We start from the raw sequence: 22,264 nt of genomic DNA, 5'->3' as shown, positions 1-22,264 counted from the left end.
ACACACACACACACACACACAAACACAATCATACAAACACAATCACACTGTGGTTGGTGGTTTGTGTTCCCTGTTCAGTGTAATGAACCCATTCAGTTTGTTCACTTTCCCACAGCAGTGTGTTTGGACAACACATGAGCCCCCCAGAATGAGAGCAGAGTCTGGGTGACCCACAAATGAATTGGTTGTCATTGTACACATTCTCCTGTCCAAACAACACTTGAGCTCTGTGTTTTCTGCAACACTGCCTCAGGAATCATGAACATAATGAAAACAGACCAAACCTACATTGCCAATTTGAGATGAATGGGACAATTATCTTCCTCTCTCTTTGAATAACACAATCACAAACACACATTTCAAAAGTACATAACCTCAATGCCACAGGGCAAATAGCCACAGGTCTGCTTCTTCTTTCTTCTTTTTTTTTAGGCCATTTCTGCTTTATTGGGATTGAGACAGTAGAGATTGACAGGAAGGATGGGAGAGAGAGGAGGGATGACATGCAAGACGTGTCGAAGGTCGGAATCAAACCAGGAACCTTGCGATTATGCGGTTGCGCATTAGTGTGCTATGCCACTAAGCGCCACAGGTCTGCTTCTTCAATAGCTTTTTCTAGTTATAATATAATATATATATATATATAATAGGCCCTATATGGATATGGATCTGTAAGCGGTGTTTGTGAAAGGCTGGGTTGTCAATAGACCCCCTGGGTGAGTTCTGCATGAGTGATGCAGCCATCTCATGGCCAACATCTATCCAGGGTGCCGATGTTTATTAAACCCCATTGATTTTACAACCTGAGTTGATGACATATTACAATCAGGGGAGATGGTATGGAAACAGATCAAAACCACTGTAGCTAATAATTATACATGATCACCAAGTTTGATTTAGCAAAGAAATTCAACTTTATTGAGTATTTGTGTTTTTATGTGACACACATCCCTCAAATTCTGAAAATGGATATGAACATGCTCTTGATGGAGATAGATATCACAGAGGCAAAATGGTGGAGCTTTGTTGATACCTGCAGAGGTAGTGTCGTTGTCTGTCATGCTGAGACTCACATTCCGACGAACATTCCATCTGTTTGACAAAACAAACTGCCAAACTCTTTACAGCCCTCAGGAATCGTGTCAGTCTCATGCAGCATGCTTTGGCTGACAGATGGTCTGTAATATGTTTTCTAACTGTCAGGAATGACAAGCGCCTGGCTGACCCACTGCACTCGTCAACACCACAGGTAGTGTTTGACCTGGGCTTGTCAAATTTGACCTTGAACACTTATTCTTCTCTGAACTAGTTTAGGTTCACAAAGCTGCTCAAGACAACTCCTGTCCTCGTTCTGAACCCTGTCCAACGACAGGTTGGTTCTACAAACTACAAACACACGGCACAGTATCAAGTTCATTTAGAATCTTGAACAATCCTGCAATTCAGTATTCAGAATGTGATCTATTCCAGCAGCATGTGTTGATGAGTGAACTACCATTCTGACCTGTCTCTGATGATGAGGGCAGTATGTAGTGTCTGATTGTCTGCTTATGCCAACTGTGGGTGGAGAATATGGTTTTAAGTTTAAGAAATCAATTGCTGATGCTGTACTACTGGACTTACAGCACCAATATGTTTATTTCCTTGTGCAGTCTCTCTACCTGGTCCGTGGGACAACAGTGCCCTCTATTGCTAATACGTCAAAATGCCCCAATGTATATAAAATATATTGTACGCCAATTGTGTGCCTATTCCATGAAGTAAATAGGACTCTCTACACCCAATGCTTTTTTTATGTCAGCATTGTTGGGTTGGCAGATAATGAGATGAGGGTCATAATGTAATCCTATTGACCATGTTGATATGCGTTGGATGTTAATACACAAAATCTCCACCAGTTGATGGAATGGAAATGATCATGCACCTCATCCTAGTGGACTAGATTGACTGGTTCTCTCCCACTTATACCAGCTGTGGATTATAACTGTGAATTACAAAACAAGCCTTAACTGGAAGTGCGGACAGTGAATATACCATTGAAAAAGAGGAAAAGGTAGTTGCTATCGCTACCTTTGTTGAGTTGAAATGGGGTTATCCCATACGTTGTCATTTCAGAGCCAGAAAATAGGAAGGGAGGGGCAGGGTAGTGATGGGTGAGGGGACCGTTTTGACCTCTATATTCTCTGGCAGAATGACAGGTATTACTGTTTGATGAGGGAGTCAGTCCACAGCAGACTGGTTTCCCAAGGTCTTATCTAAATCCTCTGAACATAGGAGGGATAATATGATCAGAAATGTGTTTTTTCTATTGACTTTCACCTTAAGTCTTCTCAGCAGGAAAGCCTATTTTGGCATGATGGAATATAAAATATCTATCTTACAACACTTAATATGGAAATAGACGACATGAATAGCATATGGTGATATTAATGAGATAATACCTTTCTGATATTTCTGCCTCATAATGGCTTCCATGACTTTCATTGATGTCTCTTTGGTCCCCATGTTGACAGACACCAATAGCAGACTCCGAAGGCAAATGCAACGCCTAGAATCAACACTAGACATTGACAGTTCTCTCATGCCTGTGACGGAACACACTTGACTAACCATAATAACACCTGTCAAGCCAATTTGCCAATACTTTTAGAGCCCTGAAATAGAGGGAGTGTTTAAAAAATGTACTTTCTAAATGGTGAACCCAATCTGAAAAAAATACATTGAATTAAAGCTGAGAATCTCTACTTTTACCCCATATGAATTCTTTGATTTCAAATCCAAACTGTTGGAGTATAGAGCTAAAAGAAGACAACATGCTTCTTCTTTGAAATATTTATGGAGGGCACTGTATATATATATATATATATATATATATATATATATATATATATATATATCAGGGTAGATTGAGGTTGGAACACACAGTCGTTTTAAATCCTTGGTTAGCAGCTCACAGAGACATGCTCTTGTTTTGATTCATTATTGTGTGTATTTTGTATTTTACTGTGTTTTACATTCAATGTGTTATTTTGTAATTGTATTTATATGTGGACAGGACACACTCGCAAAAGAGACCTTGGTCTCAGTGTGTTTTTTTCCCCCCTGGATAAATAAAGGTTAAATAAAGCCACTAGCCTATAACATTAAGCTGTCAATCAAAGTTCCCCTCTGCGTCTCAACAGGCCACAGTCCCACTTACTCTGTATGGATGGGTCATATTTTTCTCCAATGGAAATCAGTGTGATGCACTGCTCTGCAATACTGCTTCCTAGAAGATCCATAACTGATTGAGCAAGGGGAAGCAGTGTTGCCATGGAGATATTTTCATTTTCCATTCACTTGCAATAGTGATTACTCTCTCTCTCTCTCTCTCTCTCTCTCTTTGTCTGTCTGCATGCGTGCATGTGCATGTGTGCATGGTTTGTGTGTGTGTGTGTGTGTGTGTGTGTGTATGTGTCTCTCTCTTTTTCTTCTTCTCCCTCTCTCTCCCTCTCCTTCCCTCTTTAACTGACACTTAAAAGGGTTCTTGATTGCATCTCATTATTTTACGGTGTCATGATTACTATCATTATCTGTCATTCTCCAGCGTACCATGGCTCACTGACTGGCAGTGATGTTTTATGTAAAATATATCTTTGCAAATTGGCCTTATGGTAATGTTTCTTTTACATTTCAAAGAAATTGAATTATGAGGTTTGATCAGAAGCATCACTCCCTCCGTTTCTCATAATGTATTATTGAGAGATTTTTTAAAATTCACTTTAAAGTTTGACATGTCTTAAACACCAAATGTATCAGTTCCAAATTAACTAAGGACAATGCTGCTGTGTTGTATCATGCAATTTATCAAAAAGTGATAATGGATGACATTTAAAGGGCAAGATGAATAATTCAGAACATCTTCTCTTCTCAGTCCCATAGAACACAATTTGGATAATTATTTGATGGATGGATGGATGGATGGATGGATGGATGAAAAATGCATGACAGAAAACAGGGGGTGTTCTTCCAATGAACAATGACAATGTTTGTAGTTTTGGGAACTACTAGTTTTGGGAACTACTAGTTTTGGGAACTCAGTGCACTCATAATGACCCTCCTAAAATGGCAGAGAGAGAAAAAGACAAAGAAAGACAGAGAGAGATGATTTATATCCCGGCTGGCATCTCCACGACGGTATATAGCAGGTTCAATTTCCATTGAAGAGGGGTTGTGGTGGTGGTGGTGGTGGTGTGTGTGTCTGTGTGTGGGAGGGACTCCCCTGAGCACCTGGCCAGTTTGCTACGGTATATGGCCCTTGTGAGTCCCAGCCAGAAGAAGTGCTTATACGTGACTGGTGCAGTGATGAGATTATTTGAGTAAACAGAGATGGAGAGAGACGTTTGTTCCAAATAGAGCTCACAGGGTCATGGGAGTCTGACACCTCTGCATGTCACATTTGGTGCATAGTGACATGACACACACACACACACACACACACACACACACATACACACACACACATACACTTATTACTATATTATATTGTATTGTTGACTTGTTGATTGTTGCTGACTGTTGTTGTTGAGCGAGGAGCAAGATCCCAAAGCATTTCACGATGTCAATTACAGCTGTATGCAATGTACATGACAAATAACATTTGATTTGATTTGATTTATAATAATAATAACGTAGGCCATTTAGCTGACGCTTTTATCCAAAGTGACTTACATTGCAGTGAGTGCATACATTTCAGTCATCAATCACATTATCAGTCAATCACACTATCACACTACTGTCATCATAGTGTGATTGATTGGAACAGTAAATGGCTCCATTCCTTAACACACACACAAACGCACTGATACACACACACACACGCATGCACACACACACACACATGAAATCACGCACACACACACACACACACACACACACACACACACACACACACACACACACACACACACACACATACACACACACACACACACACACACAATCCAATTAGAAAATATATGCCTACAAAATGTATTCCATTCAATATACTAACTGTGAATCCATAATAAAGCTAAGCATTGTCATCAATCAGTCAATCACACCATCACCCTACTGTCATCATAATAAAACAGCCACAGCAACAACTTAATGTCAGAGATCACTGAGGAATCACAAGGGGCTCGCTATGGCAACCTGTTTAGTGTTAGCAACTATGTGGAGGAGCAGTGTTAGAGAGGGAGGGAGACAGAGATGGAGGTGGAGGGAAAGAAGAGGTCTTAAAGAGCTTTGTTGCCTTCTGATGTGGCCTGCTATTACTGACCAATCATTCTACGTTATGTCCTCACCCCCAGATTTATATTGTCAACAGTAAAATCTTCCCAGCTTACAGCAGGGGGCAATGCCAACAATACCCCATTAAGTCAACTATTATGCATAAAACTGGCTTTGAAGCAGTTGGGTTATACCTGTTGCCAGGCAACCCCGCTAATTAAATAAGCCTTTGCTTCCAGTTCTCGGGAATATGGTAGTACAGGACCAACATAAACAAGGGTACAACACTCAACACTCGTTTACCACCAGGTGAGTTTATCAAAAGGTATTTATAAATCCAACAACTGAATTGTCGCTAATGCACTTTTCCAAGTACCAATGGCTCCCATAACCAACATGGATATTCAGACTGGTTGATACATAAACACACTCTTAGTTGTCCTCATACAGTAATGTATCTGTCGTTGATAGAGTTGAATAGATCGGCTCTAATAGGCTCTAATTAGAATTTCATTCACATCTGTCATTGTGTGTAGACCGCGAAAAAGGATAGAAACTAAAGTATCTATTCCTTCCTTCCAGGTCAGCAAATGAGCAGAAATGATCTATTTGAAACATTATTATGTATTATTATATTTATTTTCCGCTCATTTCACAGCACAGACACGGTTTTATTCAAAGTCACCAATGACCTTCTTTTAGTGGCTGACAGTGGTCAGTGCTCCACTGTAGTTCTTTTAGTGGCTGACAGTGGTCAGTGCTCCACTGTAGTTCTTTTAGTGGCTGACAGTGGTCAGTGCTCCACTGTAGTTCTCCTTGACGTTAGTGCTGCTTTTGACACAACTGATCACACCATCTCAGTTGACTGCCTTAGAAATGGTGTGGGAATTACAGACACTGGCCTCATTACACTGGCTTGCAGTAGATTTTAGAATTGATTGGAAGATTCTATTGATTACTTTTAAAGCAAGACATGGCTTAGCCATCAATATAAATTGCAGACCTTCTATTAACACAGAATATAAGCATAAATAAATATATAGATTTTAGAATTGATTTGAAGATTCTATTGGTTACTTTTAAAGCAAGACATGGCTTAGCCCCAATATAAATTGCAGACCTTCTACTAACATAGAATATAAACAGAAGCACAGCCTTAGATCTTCAGGCAAGGCTCTACTGACTGTTCCAAAGTCTACACTGAAAACTAAAGGTGACCAGGCTTTTGCTATGTGGGCCCCTAGACTTTGGAATGGCCTGCCTGAAGACAAAAGCTGACAAACTGTGTGTCTTCTTTTAAATATCTCTTAAAAAGACTTTGAACTCTGTTCTCTGAATTTGTCATTGTCTTTGAATGTTCTATTGTTTATGATATGACAGCAGATGAATCACAGGCAGGCAGTTTGTCTTTGAAATAAACATAAACCAGAAAACTGAACTCACGATATCTGAAGATTCTTGCTTTATTGAGGCATAAACTGATTGTGGTCTTGCCAATAATTGAATAATCCGCTGGTGGTGGTGCTGCTGCTGCTGTTGTGGGGTTTGCGGATTTGGTGAAAGCACCAATCCTTTCTAATAAGAAAGACGTGAGCAGTAGTCAGCTTACCTCACTGCACCAATTAGCTGCTGTAAGGTTAGGGTTCGGTTTAGGTTTAGGGTTAGGGTTAAGGTTAGACCACTCATGATGGGTGGGTTAGGGTTAGGGTTAAGGTTAGACCACTCATGATGGGTGGGTTAGGGTTAGGGTTAAGGTTAGACCACTCATGATGGGTGCAGTTGGCGATGATGGATTATGATGACAATGACGATGACAATGACAATGACAATGGCAATGACGATGACGATGATGATGATGGTGATGGTGATGATGATGATGATGGTGATGTTTGTTGATGATGATGGTAATGGAGATGATGATGACGATATTGATGACGACAAGGTGAACAACACTGACGACAATGGCTAAAACCTTTTAACAAACGGGCACTTTGTTCTCCTGTTTCTGTGTTTTGAGAATGTCTCGTGCTTCTTCTAAGACCAAGTCTGTGACTACAAAGAAGATTAGACTTTGCTTCCTGCCTTCCACTTCCAAAAGAGGTTAAATAAGAACGTGCTGCCATAATAACAGCCTATGACTCACACACACACACATACGCACACACACACATGCACGCACGCACACACGCACGCACGCACGCACACACACACACACACACACACACACCACACGCACGCACGCACGCACGCACGCACGCACGCACACACACACACACACACCACACACACACACACACACACACACAGCTAAGTAAACATCTGATAAATAAACATCTCTCAATTATAGCAGGTGAATATGAATATAAAATGACAGTATTTAAAAGACGGGCCAAGAGTACATTCCAGACTGTGCTGTTCTCTGAATGCATTAGAAGCTGTTACACAAACAGTAAGTCCCCCTTCAGTAATTATGAGTGAGTGTCTAGCCTTTCTGTCTAATACCACTGCGAGTTAAATCAATGCAGAGGTCAAACATTCCAAATCGCACATGAAAATCCTGATTATTCAACACAAACATTTTACCTAGAAGAGTGTAGTCTACTCTTGGATAAGGGAAGACATTGTTTGATTCAACGAAGCATGCTGATCTATCAGAGAGAGACAGACGGAGGGAGGAGGGATGAGATACAAAGAGAAGGAGAGAGATAGAGAGAGAAAGAGAGAGAGAGAGATGGAAAGTAGAATTTATATGGGCTCTTTTGATTTTTTAGATCACCAGGGAGTATGACACTACAGGGGGCCGCTAACCAAGATGATGAAATTATGGGTTAGGTTACGACAATGGTTTCTGAGAAACTTACAAGCTCCTTTCACTGTTTACATCAATGTACAATCGAGAAGTTAGAAGTGGAGACTTAGTCAATTTCTAGTTCCTTAGTAGGCCAACAATGTGTTGTATGATGCAATCTTAAACAGTGAACATAGTTATTTGACAAGTAGAAAGCATAAGAAAGAAAGCATAATATTTGATAATACACATGATTTCAAATGCAAAGTGAACCTAAAAAACAATCAATGAAGGTTATGTTAACCAAATGAGACATTACAGAAGGCATGACAGACTCTCAGGTGTTTGTTGACTGATTTCTATCTCCAATACGGTGGAGGATACTGCTTAAAGTGCTCAGGGGAATCGAGTTTGGAGAAACACCAGCGGAGAGTGTAAACCTATCAGTGCAACTCCCCTTTTTTCGCAGGTCTAATAGCAATCGTTTCCATCCGTGGTCCAATGCACAATATTGCCGGATGTAGAGACTGGAGAGGATGTATGGTAGTATAGATTGTGCATCAGTGTTGAGATAGCAGAGAGCTCTGGCTTTGAGTGGAGGGTTGGGCGGGGGGGGGGGGGGGGGGGGTGATGGCTTAACAAATATTTGAAGTCGTGCCTGGTTGTGTTTACCTCAACGGCAGAGGCTCATAGAAGGAGAATCTATTGTTTCTTTGGGCTAGTGCCTCAGATATCACACGGAATAAAAAGACCATTGGATGAAATTCAGTGGTGACGTGCATAGCTTGGTGCAGTGCAACAACAAAAACATTGGAATTGTGTTTTGTTTATATATTTGATGTTCACCCGATACAGTACCATCACACTGTGTTTCACTACAGCAACAACCATTGGAAAACACATCATCATGAGAATGTTCATGCCGACACAAAACTACTCATACAACTATTTCAGGCCTTATATCTGGAACCTTTGAGGTCTGTACTCTGTACTATTAGAAAAAAATCATTTCATTTCCTCCTCCTGGTCAATTGTTGGTTTTACTAATAACAGGCTGCATGCATGCTAAATGGAGCAAGCTATTGTTTTCTTTAGCTCTCTGGAGGGAATCAATAGGATTGACTGAGGCACACTTAGTAGACGATCATACCAAACCAAACCATCTCCCTTACTTCAGACTAACCTGTTGGCCCCTGAAAGACTTTGAGTACAGAATATGAACACAAAACAAGGATTCACAGTTCTTTTTTTACTATACTTGCATACTGTACAATTGCACTTCTCATGTAGTTAATTTAAACAAATGGTACAGGAAATGATATTCACTATGTCAGATGAACATGACTACCCCAATAATGAACTGAAGAAAACTACACAAACATAAGGTCTGCTAAGGTTCCTGGAATTACAGATATTTCAAATGAAATATTGCTGATTTATGAAGCACAACTGAGTGAGTAGCAATGTTGACACAATGTTGAAATATGCAGTGAGTAAAACGTTTGATACAGATCTTCATTCATTTCAGACTTGATGACAGTACAGTACAACAGGTTAGCAGAACAGTTTTGTTTATGGAAACATACGCTTAAAATAGTTTAGCTGTCTACAATGCATGTCTCAACCTGAAAATGATTTGATTTCTCCAATGTACGTGATTTACAAATCCATACAATCACAACGGAAATGTGTTTTTCTATCCTAATGCATGTCGTAACATGGATGTTAATGTATGGTCATAACATTATCCTCAAAATCCAGCCTTTTCTGGAATGCTAACAGGACATCAAATCAGTGAGATCATGAATTGATTACTTATTTGTTGAATGCAAAATACAAGAAGGATGTTTCAAAGGTATTCGTTCCATTGTTTCCGATAAACAACAAAAAATCAATTGTTTTGGAGAAAGATAGAAAAAAAAGTTCAGGGGTCATAGTTCAGGGGTCAACGGCGGGGAAGGTGCTGACCTTGTTGTTCCTGCTGATGCGGCGTTCAGGCCGCGGTCGGGGCTGCTTGGTCTGTATCAGCTCCTCAGGTGTGTTACCTAGTGGGGGCAGCAGTCTCTTCTTACTGTGCCTGGTCTCAGGCAACCACTGGGGCGGCAGCTCAAAGGGCCCAAACCCAAACTGGGTGGCGTCCTCAGCCTCTGTGGGCGTAGCTGGTGCCACCTGTGACGAGGAGGTGTAAACGCAGGCATGGACCGGAGACCGGGGGGCAATGAGAGGAGGAGCCTCCTTGGTTACTACAGCCCCCTCTTCAACTCCTCCAGCCTGCTGCGTCTCCTTTTGGGGGGCCACATCCCCTCCTGACCCCCCGACTCTGCCCCCACCCTGGTGGTCCTCTTTGGGCTGAGAGCAGCCTCCCAATCCCCCCAGTGAGGGGATCTCATTCTCCACCTCCTCATCGTCCTCCTCTTCATCAGTAGGCCTGAAGATCTGCTGCTGCCCGATGTTGAACATCTCCAGGAGCTGGCTCCCAGAGCGGGCCGAGGCCTCCAGCCCCCCTGACCCCCCTACCCCGCTCTCGCCCCCCAGCCCCAGCCCCGCTGTGTTAACCGCGTTACGGCGGCTGTAGCGTCTGTGTACACGGGTCAACAGGTCGAGCAGGCAGCGGCGAGCCGAGCGGTTGACAGTCAGGAACAGGAGGGGGTTGGTGAGGAGGGACACCTTGGGCAGCCAAATGGCTGTGAGATGCAGGGACGGGGACAGCTCCTCACTCTCCCCTAGGAGGGTGCGGTATACCACTAATGCCGCGTAGGGAGCGCTACAGGCTGAGAAGGCCAGCACCATAGCCAGGAGAGTGGCGTGTAGCTCAGCCTCACGCTGGGACACGTAAGGGATGGAGATGCTGTTCTGAGGTGTCCGTAGCGCCGCGATGATCACCTTCTTCTTCTGGCTGGCGCTGAGGGCTCGGCGAATCAGCACCATGAAGAGGAAGACCGCGGCGAGGGGGAGAATCACAGTGGTGATGTTGTAGGCCACCACGTACACTAGGTGGCCCAGGGAGCGGGCGTGGGCATCCGAGCAGGACGAGGTGGCATACACGTCTGTCACGTTGGTCACGGCGAACACGGGGAGGCTGGCCACCATGGCATGGATCCAGATGTAGATGACCAGGTCTCGAGATCTGGCGTCCGATATCTTCCTCTCCAGAGGGAACAACACTGAGTAGTATCTGGGGAAAAGAGAAACATTGCATTACAAAACACATAATCATTATTATAGAGTAACTACAATAACCTGTGTAATGACAGCTTAGCTATATAACTGTGAAAATAACTACCATTGTTATTTTTGTGATGCAAAGACGCAGACTACTCATATAGTTTACTCTCTGTCTCTGCTTGATGAATTCTGCCAACACAACACACTCTTTCTAAAGTAGGTATGGAGGACTCTCTTGAGAGGAGATTCGAGGGCCCTTTGCTGAAGCTGGAAGTATGGCTCTACACTCCAGTCTTTTGGAGTGAATGACTTAGTTCTTCAAAGCAAACACTTCCTGAGTGCCCACTGTTTAGACCTGAGTAGTTTAGACCTCTCTCTGCCCCGTCCCGCCTACACAGACTAGCAGCTCGACCTTACTAAGTTGCTACTCTTATCTAATTCCCCTCCAGAGGAAAATGAAATTGGCAGAAAATATGTATTTTTGTGTTTTTGTGTTTTGGCCAAGGATGAATGACATGTATTACTCCCTTACGGTTTTTCACTTTCATTCATAGAATAGAATGTTAAAAAAAAAAAAAGGAGGAATATGAGATGTACTCCAGCATCAATGAGCAGTGATATATCAGTGGGTGTTTGGCTAAGAGTGGAGAGCGAATAACAGATTGTGGGGTGTGACTGAAGTGTGAAGGGTCTTACATTCTAACACATCTTTCCTCATAAGCATATGTGAATGTCTGGGTGTGTGGGTACAATAGGTGTGTTTGTATCGTCTGTGGATCCGCACAATGCTCCGCTTGTAAGTGTGATACATTCACAGCTTGCCTACTAAAAATGTTCTCGGTACAGACCCTTAGAAAATAAATTATTCAGCAGATTGATAAAATGTTCTGAGAGTCTATGTTGCTATGGAAGCACTACACTAGCTCTCGGCAGGCACTGGAGCTGAGGCTGGGACTGGAATGAGATACAGCAGGATTCAACACAGCATAGGCATAGAATAGATCTATCTATGAGATACAGGTTATATCTCTATGAGCCAATCTTCCAATCCTCTCCTCCAGTTCCATTCACCAAGTTCCACATTTCAATTGGCTCCAAATGTAGACTGTGCTCTATTATCCACACAAGTGTACCACAGAATGAAGCACAGTGCTGGTAATGCAGTCTAAAGTGCTATGCTAGTGTGCACATTGGAACACAACCATACTGTATTTTCCCTGTAGAACTTGATATTTATCTTGATATTTGGCAGGTGAAGGAAGAGGAAAGAGAAGAGGGGAGGAGCTTAGAGGAGAGGAGAGGAGGGGAAGAGAACGGAGAAGAGGGGCGGAGCTTAGAGGAGAGGAGAGGAGGGAAGAGGAGAGGAGAGATGAAAAGAGGCGAAAAGAGTTGAGAATGAGGGGAGGGGATGGGAGACCGGAACAAGTCTCACAGAGTAAGTAAGCACCGCAGTGAAAGTGTCCCTCCCTGTGGACTGTTGCTCCTTTTGGCTGGAGCTGTAAGCTTTGCAGGGGAAGCTGGGACACAACCACTCAGCGTGGAGTACACATGCTCCATCGATTTACCACCAGCTCTGCTCCACAGGGGGGCAGATGGAGATAGAGAGAAGTTGCTTTTTCTGGAACAAGAACACTGTTTCCTGCAATTTTAAAGAATTGTGTTGGGTGCTTCTCTCAGTGGGTGGTATGGATTTATGTGTATCTATGTCCCTGATTTGACAAGCAATAATCCCACTACCTGGATGTGCAAGCAGTTCAGTCTACCAGAGGGCTAGGAGGGGCTATTATCGTAGCAGGGGAAGGGTCTGGGGAATAGGTGGTAAACTCCAGTTCTGGAGAGCCAGAGAGTATGCATGATGTCATTCCAAGCCAGCTCAAACATACCAACTAATCATGGTCTTTAAACCAAAAATGATCTAGATCAGTTAGAAGAAAAGTCTGCATCTCTGGAAAACCAAAGTGGCCCACCCGTCACATAAGAGCAATTTATAAAGTAAAATGTTGCCATAGTATACAGTCTACAACTGGCCAGTCAGTTCTATGGACAGTCCCCTCACCTGTCCAGTGCGATGGCTGCGAAACTGAGGACAGTGACGGAGCAGAAGAGCTTGTGGAGGAACTTGATGGCCTTGCAGAGCAGCAGGGTGTGGAGCCACCAGCAGCAGCGAGGACTGGCACCCAGTGCCACGTCGAAGGGCACACACACCAGGCCAGCACAGATGCCCGAACATGCCAGGTTCTTAATAAAGCGGCTGGTCACAGACTTGAAGACGTTGGTGTAGCAGGTGCACCACAGCACCATGGCGTTGCCTGTGGGGGGAGAGAAGGAGACTGTGTCAGTGACAGGTGTGTGTGTGTGTGTGTGTGTGTGTGTGTGTGTGTGTGTGTGTGTGTGTGTGTGTGTGTGTGTGTTTTTATAATAATGAGTCATTTCCAGTTGAATATAGACAGGATGACAGTAGGATGGACAGCAACCATCAATCATGTTGTCAACTGCACCCAGGCTGCAAAGATTGAACTCAATAATCACCTGTCCTCTATGTTGCCTTGGCAATTTCTCATTTCATATACAGGTTTGTCAAATAGCAGCAGACAATTTGTCAAAACAATCAATTTCAACGTGAGGGTGGAGGAAGCCTGAAGGGTGTGAAGACGGATGAATTTTGGGAACAATTGTGACATGTCGCTGGTATTTCACACACACACCAGAGCCTCTGACTCATCACACACACGCACACACAAACAGACACACACACACACACACACACACACACACACACACACACACACACACACACACACACACACACACAGAGGAGAGAGAGGACACTCAGCAAGCTGCTACCTCCTCTGCTCTGAGAACTGAACTTCACATAACCCTCCAACGCCATTTCTCTCCTTATGTCCCTATGTCTAATGAGAAAGAATAAATCAGCACACCACATAAGGAATCCACCTCTGACAGTTTATTCAACAGAGAAAGGCACACAAAAATCTAAGGTATAAAAAGGCTTTTTCAATGTCCGGATTTTGGCTAGTGCTTCTCTCCAAAACACTGTCCGAAACTAATCCTATGTCTTGAAATGATTCTGACGTCAGCATAACTGTGGGTGTTGAACTAGTTGAAATTAGTTATCCTCCAATGTATTTCAAAGTAAAATCTTTCATTTAATTCTGTCATTGGCATCCCAGCAGATGGGTGACTTATCTTGTCTTTGGTCATGGTAAAGACAGCTACAGTACCAACTTCTTGGGGTCTGATGGAAAGTGTGACGATTGATAATAGAAATGTGTTCTCAATTCTGCATGTAACATTGCTTGACATCCTTCTTCGAAATGACTGTGAAAAGCATTTCAAAATGTGTCTCTTTTTTTTGCTAGAGGATAAGCGCATCATCAAAGTGAATGTACAACCATTGTAACCCCTGGACATTAATGCATAATGTAGATCCATTGTTGAGAGGGGGAGCAGAGGTCTGAGTAGAGAAGGAAAGTTTTATCATTACTTTTATCACGACGTCTCCGATCATAAGTGGATGTGGAAAGAAAAACAGAAAGAAGATTGGGAGTTGGAAATGGGCTACTGAGACTGGTGCAATACTTATGATTTGCTGGACACTAAAGCTGTTGTTGTTAACTCATATAACATCCGTCTTCCTGTTCTATTGGAGTAGTAATGTACTGTATGCTCCACAGGGAGGGGTGGTGTAATCTGACCTATGGATTAACCCTTTGTTGAAACAGCAGTTTAATCTAATGGTACACTCCCCTCTGTTGTTTGTCTAAAACAGAGAGCATCAACCCAAAGCCCTAATCCCTACACAGACACACCTGTTGAGGACCTGTATATAAAGTCATCTCTGACTGGGACCTGGCATCAACCTTTGTGAAGGAGTCTTCCAAGGAGCTTCCACAGCTCAAGCCAAGGAACCATCCAGACAGAATATCTCCACACACACTGAAGGAAGATGGACCACAGACAGACTCTCGCCCTCCTAATGCTGATGCTGCTGGGACTCTCACAGGGACACACTGACATGGTTAGAGATGGCATGAACTAAAGGACATGAGAGTATTGTATTGTATTCTATTGTATTATATGCTGTTCTGTTTCCTGATGTATCCATCTTTTCCTCAGGATTATGGGAGTGAAAATGGTGAGTGTTCACCCATCAGCGTTCAGACCATTCTATATCATTCTAACTGGGTGATTCAGGCATGATAAGATGACCCCCTTGAGACACTTCTGTAATTTGATCTGAGTGCTGTATGAAACTCATGCTTTCTATGTTGTCCCTCTCTTCAGAGATCCAAGTCGATGATTCTGATGAGGTGGACATGACTTCAATCATTCTGAAGATGAACAATGGTCAGTCTTTGCTAAATGGTGATAGAGCTGGGGACAATATTCATCTGATTTATTCAAGATCATTTTAGAAACTCCAGAAGCCCGTTCATCCTGATTGTTGTTGTCCTCTGTCTCCTGTTAGGATCTAGTGAGTTTCTAGTGGAAGGAGACATGGTGATCCCAAAAACCAGGAATGCCTTGAAATGCTTTAATACAAAGTACAACTGCCTGTGGGAGAAATCCGCAAACAGAAAAGTAGAGGTGCCATACACAATCAACAGTGCCTACAGTAAGTAACCGTACGGTCCTATAGGTTTAGTACCTCTTGTTACTACTTCTGTGAAAAGTGACACATTTCTAAGAAGTAATTAAAGTCAATTCAAGTCTGTGGTTCTGTTAGTATCAGGCATTGAGGATGTTTTTTTGCCTTGTAGCCAGCGCTGAGAAGCAAATGATTAAAAACGCCCTCATGGAATTCCACTCCAAAACCTGCATTCGTTTTGTCCCGTATCAGGGTGAGAGGGAGTACATGAGCTTTGAGAGCAGGTTTGGGTAAGTTCAGACACAATAACATTTCCCCTGGCAAAAATCCAGACTCCAAGAGAATAACATATGTAATTACCATGTATCAAGAGTGTAAGTACATGTAGTACAGTCCATTCTGTCCTCCAAGAGGATGCAAAAAAGCAAGAATGCAAATAATACTCCACAAGTACATGTACTGTACTAGCATATTTATTACTCATACATTGGTTATCACACTGTAGTCACACCAGTATAAGGTCTATGCATTAGACGTTAGGGCATAGAGAGTGGGAGACCCAGGTGCGATCCACGCCAGTTACACCATGTCCAGTGGGTCCAAGAAAGTCATTATCTCTTCTCTCCCTTCCCTCAGGTGTGCCTCCGCCGTGGGGCGTATCGGGGAGAAACAGGTGGTCTCTCTGTCGAAGTTTGGTTGTTTACACCATGGTGTCATTCTGCATGAGGTCCTCCATGCTCTGGGCTTCACCCACGAACACAACAGGAGTGACCGCGACCAGTATGTGAGGATCAACTTGGAAAACGTGCATGGCTGTAAGAATCTCCAAGTGTGGCCTCTTTCTTCATTATTCATGGCTTTATGGCTTCATGTGTTGAAGAGTTGTCATTATATTGAATACCTGGCAGTGATGCAGCTTACAGTACATGGTTACTGTATAATTGACATGGTATTTGCTTTGACAGATGCTGCCTACAACTTCCTTAAGCAAGACACTAACAACCTGAACACTCCATTTGACTACTCTTCTGTCATGCATTATGGAAAGTAAGGAGGGAAAGACATATATACTAACCTGTCACCAGCCATTTTGAAACCTTCAAGCCTGCAAACAACCTATCTACCTTTTATATCAGTCATATCTCTACTCCCCCAGAACTGCTTTCGCAAACTCGTATGGAAAGGAAACCATCACTCCCATACCTGACCCAAATGTGCCCATCGGACAGAGAATTTCCATGTCTGATCTCGACATTCAGAAGATCAACAGACTCTACAAATGCTGTAAGTAGACTCTTTACCCTAAATGACTTCTAAGCAGACCGTTTGTACCCTACATTGACTCTTTGCCCCCTATGCAGACTATATAGGGTTCTCTATGTACCCAATCTACCCTATGTAGTCTACTTAGACCCTATTTAACTGAAGTGGTCTCTCTAAGTAGACCTAATGCACCCTCTATGCTCCTTAAGTAGACAGTGTTATCTAAGAAGGCTCTACAGACCCTTTGTACTCAAAGTATGTACTGTAAAGCTTATTAAAACCACACTAATGAAGAGTAACTCAGGATATCTTCCTCGGCATGTGGGTGTTTATTATGAAAGGTCTAGCTGAGGGAATAGCATCATATATGCATCCCAATTAGCTTCTTTTAATTCTCACCGTACTGTAATCATGATTAAAGTTAAACGTGTCTCTTTCTTCAGAGGAGGAAGAGAGCCACTGGAGAACCTTGATGAAGCGGAATATGAAGTTATATTTCAGAAGCCCTGTGGACATTTAGCTATGAAAATGTCATATCATAGTTTTGCAATCATGTGAAAACTACTCATTGTTTGGAAGTGTGTGTGTTGTATCAATGTTATCACATGGATAATAAAACAATGTTATGCTTTCAAATATTGTCTGGTCATTTACCTCGGAAAACAAAACCTCTGCTGGAGGAACAACATCAGCATCTCAAGAAAAGGTATAGCTAAGAGTTATTCTTTAACGCAGAACTGCAGTGGTCACAGAGCAGTATTATTATTGTGATGTATGAGTGCGCTGAGAAGTATGTCATGCGTGCATGTATTTGTGCGGTGTTCTGGCTTACAGTAAATGCAGCTAAAGAGGCTACAGTATATATACGGTTCTCTGATAGAGCCACTGCCTCTGTACACTACAGCACCACTGGACTTGGACTTGTGTCTGGTTTCCCTCCTTCAGGGAATGAATCAGGCAGGGCACTCTAAGTCAACAGCACAGCTGTCCATCAGGTGACAGAACAGCTGGTTCACACGCAGTGATATACAATACAAAATACAATCAGAAATTACTGGTAAGGAGACAAAAATGGTCCATTGAGGACCATACACAGATTGATCAAGTCAAGTCAAGTCAAACAGTTATCTCTTTGATCCCATGCCAGGGGTTCCAATAATAATTCTGTCACAAAGATGTTCAAGAGAAGCATCTCTCCGTGTTTAGTTTACTTGGTTTCCTATACGACAAGTCTTTCCCTTGTGATCAGTTGTGTTTTCTGAAGGCTCTGCGTGTTGCCTGCTGTGCAGTATTAAACAGCTGCCAATAACTGATGTGAATCGCATAATCAGCCAGGCAGCCAAAATAAGATTACTTAGTTGCATACCACGGTGAACGTAATACGTCAATGTCTAAGCCACCATACGGTAGGAAACTTTTGTAATTGGTCAATCATAGCTGTGTTGACAACACACACACCATTGATACCAAGCTACCGAGCATCAATGATACGGCTCAGGTGACACAGTAAACAATCACTGACTTCCTGTTCGCCTCTGATAAATGTGAGATCTTTGAACCAACTGATTAATTGGGCCGTTAGCAATTTACAGTGCTGTAGTGTGCTTGTGATGAGGTTATGCATACAGCATAAAACAAGAATCACTGCAACCTTTATGCTTTCTCCCTCTATTGTCAGTGACAACTGTTTGAAATGCTTGTCAGGTAATAAAGCAGTGCCGTGGTAACCAAACTCATTGATTATATGAGAGGTAAAACACTAATAATGTGAAACACAAATGGCCAGGCAAAAAGCCCAGATGTCAAATGGCAGCATGAATGAGATTGGCTTGGCAGGCATTGACAAGGAAGTAAACATGAACAAATCAAAGCATTAACCATACTTTAAAAACACTGCTTTAGCTGCATGGTGATATGCGATGAAGTTGACATCTCAACAGCCGGTGCTTGCTGTCTCTGCAATTCTATACAGGTGTTTTCGCACAGCTGCATGGTTGAAAAGCTGTTTGCTGCTAAATATGGACTCCAAATACTCCTCCAAATGTGATCTAGAACCTCATTATCTATGATTCTCAGAGAGGGATCCCCTACAGTACACTCTGAAAAAAGGTTCTACCTAGGCTAGACCCAAAAAAGGTTCTTCTGCTGTCCTTAGTAGGAGGACTCTTTGAATAACCCTTTTCACATGGACCCAAACAGGGTTCTCTCACAGGGACAGCTAAATAACCTTGGTGGAACCCTTTTTTTTAAGAGTGTATGCTTAATTTATTTGCAATTAAGCACCATTAAACCTGTGAAGCGGTTTCTCTCTTCACCTCTAGTAATTGTGATTAAAACCAATGACAGTCTCAACTGAATCTCACACAGAACAGTGTTTGTTTGGGGGGTAAAACATGATTAGGACTGTTGGCAATATATTTGTGGGTACCATGGCACACGGTTGTCCACAAAAATAACTCTTACTGGGCTCACTGTCTTGGACTGGCACTGTGGATCATCACCCCAACTCTGCCACAGTGCACCTGAACATTAACCTACAATATGTAATAATAAGCATTCATAAATCAAGATATCAAACAACATTTCACAATTCAATAGGTAACTGAAGATGACTGATATAAGACCCTTTTGCTTTTGCAGCTGTGAATATGACTGGGATGACAGTACTGGCTTATCACAAGGTCACACTCACATGGCTTTCCTTCACTTCTAGCAACAATCATGAAAGGAGGCAGGAAGTATATCCTGCAAAGAGTGGTTGAAAAGATTGAGAGGCCTAATCTCTATCTACAGTACTAAGAAACCTTGAAACAAGCAGCAACTATCAGAACCAGCCTGTCTCTTGAAACAAACAGCCGCTATGAGAACCAGCCTGTCTCTTGAAACAAACAGCCACTATCAGAACCAGCCTGTCTCTTGAAACAAGCAGCCATAACCAGCCTGTCTAGACGCTCCATGTTTCGGAACCCAGATCACTTTTAAAGGGGGCTAAGACTTGCAGTAACTGGGTCACTGTAAACGATAGTAGTCACAACACTTCAGAACCACACCCAATATAATCATAGATCTTTATATTCAGATCACTTGGGTCTCTGGGCTAGAACAGTAGGCTACTATTTTAAAATGAATAATAATAATAATATCGAATTTGAAGCGCCTTTGAAATTATAAAATGTAATAAATAATGAATGAACCTGTGATCACCCAGAACTATCATTCATATTTTACTCGTTTACTCCTTTGGCTATATCAATATTTCGTAATCAAACAGTTTAACCATTACCATAATTAATTATTTCCTTGCTGAATTGCTCTGCTATATAAGGTTGATAAGGTGAGGCATTTGAGTGATGTGGGGCTACTTACCTAACAGGGATCCTAGGAGGATGAGAACCTGTATGGTCGTGGTGAAGTCCCTGTAAGCTTGCTCTTGAATGAGTCGCTCCTGACTCCCCAAACGTGTCACCTCGTTCGATGGACCGTTATCCCACTGTGTCGTTGCACTCGAAGCGTTTAGTAAATCAAGGAGGAGGTTGGCTGGGGTGAAATTCGCGGTCCCATCCCCAGCGGTCAGAACCCAACTATGAAGATCCATTTTAATTCACCGGTAGGCCTATTAGACTTTTAATTATGACTACATCTTTAACAACCGTGACCGGTGGTCGGTTGGAACGCTTAAATGAAAACTGGCCACTGTGATTTATGTGCATCGCCCTGCAGGTAAAGAGACTATACTCAACATCCAGGTGGCAATTCCAAAAGAGAATTTCGTCTCTTTCAATGTACTCATTCATTAACCACACAATCACGTAACAAATAGGTTTAAAAGACAAACAAACCACAAAACGAATAGCCCAAACGAATAGGGTCACACATCCATATTTTCAGATGTGCAGAATTGTACACACCATTTCTGTCTCTAGCCTACCCAATGCCGGTGTGTTGGTCCCTTGTTTGGTGCCCGACAACTGCGCATCCGTTGATAAGAGCGCGCTGTCCATGGTGATGATACCTCCCCAAATACCTCCTCAATACAACTTCAGACTAGCAGACAATCACATACAAAGTCAATTGACTAGATAACATGATATACATTAACATAAAATAATAGGTACAGTCACCACCGAGCACGAGCACATTAGGCTACCACAACAAATCTACAGATCTCTCTCAACCCACATATAAAATATATAATTTCAGGGAATTTATCTGGCGGTGCAGTCTAAGCACATACCTTCACGAATCTTCTTTTCGAGGCGTATGTCTTAAATTGACGACTAATAATCAATATTAGGCGATAGGCTACTACGAAAATAAGAATCATTCAACTCCTCACACAGTGGGCTACGCGGGCGGTCAGCGGTTTGGGCTGTCAATGATGTGAATTGGGCATGCGGTCCCTCATCAGCAGGTTCATCCTTCTCTCTGCTTGATAAAATATTCTCCTCGCCATGCGCGCAAATGTCAGACTGTCGCTAGTCTAGAGGACTCTGTCAGTCAGTGTTTTCCGTAGGCTCGGTGTGATAGGCGAATATTTCTTAGGGTTCAGCAGCAGTGGAGGCGCGAGCTCCTCCTCTCCAGACCAGGGATATGGGTTCTTATAAGACTCTTATCAATGACTATGTGGCTGAAGGAACTCCCAGGCCCAAGTACAATGACTCCGTTTTGAAACATCTATTTAACGCGTGTGATTTTATTCAGTGAATTAGTGTACCATATTTTTCTCTGTTCATTTGTCAAATCTCTCAGAGGTCTTGAAGGAATCCCAGTGGCTAAAATGTGCAACTTTGTATTGTTATTGCTCGCAAATATGACAGGCAGTTGTGAAATTCCTCTTGGGTAAGCTGAATTCTTTCTGAATGAATACCAAAATAGGGAACTCCATTGAGCCCAAACCTCAATCATATATACAGTATATATATAAAAAAATTAAAAAAAACACATATTCCATACTCCACAGAATATTTTTCTTACATGAAACATAATATATATGTTCATTCAACACAGCTTCCAGTTATGTATTATCCTCACATTGTATAAAAACACATTTTGCAGCATTCACAATGGGCTGCTGTCTTCATTTGAATGTTCCCTCTGTATATTTAGTTCTCCCTGCACAGTATGACAGAGTGAGGTGGTGGGTGAGTCACCTTGGAATCAAAGAGAGAGCTACAGGGGTTCATTAAACG

General features: G+C 42.5%; 1 protein-coding gene across 1 annotated transcript; it reads right to left on the bottom strand.

Annotated features, from left to right (window-relative positions):
- Nucleotides 1-9,976: 9,976 nt before the first annotated feature.
- On the bottom strand, nt 9,977-20,670 carry gpr176 (G protein-coupled receptor 176; the record flags this gene model as incomplete). Its single annotated transcript, XM_083688535.1, has 3 exons — nt 9,977-11,213; nt 13,260-13,512; nt 20,442-20,670. 3 exons carry the CDS (start codon nt 20,668-20,670, stop codon nt 9,977-9,979), a joined length of 1,719 nt encoding a protein of 572 aa, XP_083544661.1.
- Nucleotides 20,671-22,264: the final 1,594 nt, after the last annotated feature.

This window comes from Argentina silus (assembly GCF_951799395.1).
Source record: "Argentina silus genome assembly, chromosome: 17".
NCBI lineage: Eukaryota > Metazoa > Chordata > Actinopteri > Argentiniformes > Argentinidae > Argentina > Argentina silus.
This window is presented reverse-complemented; position numbering and strand designations above follow the sequence as displayed.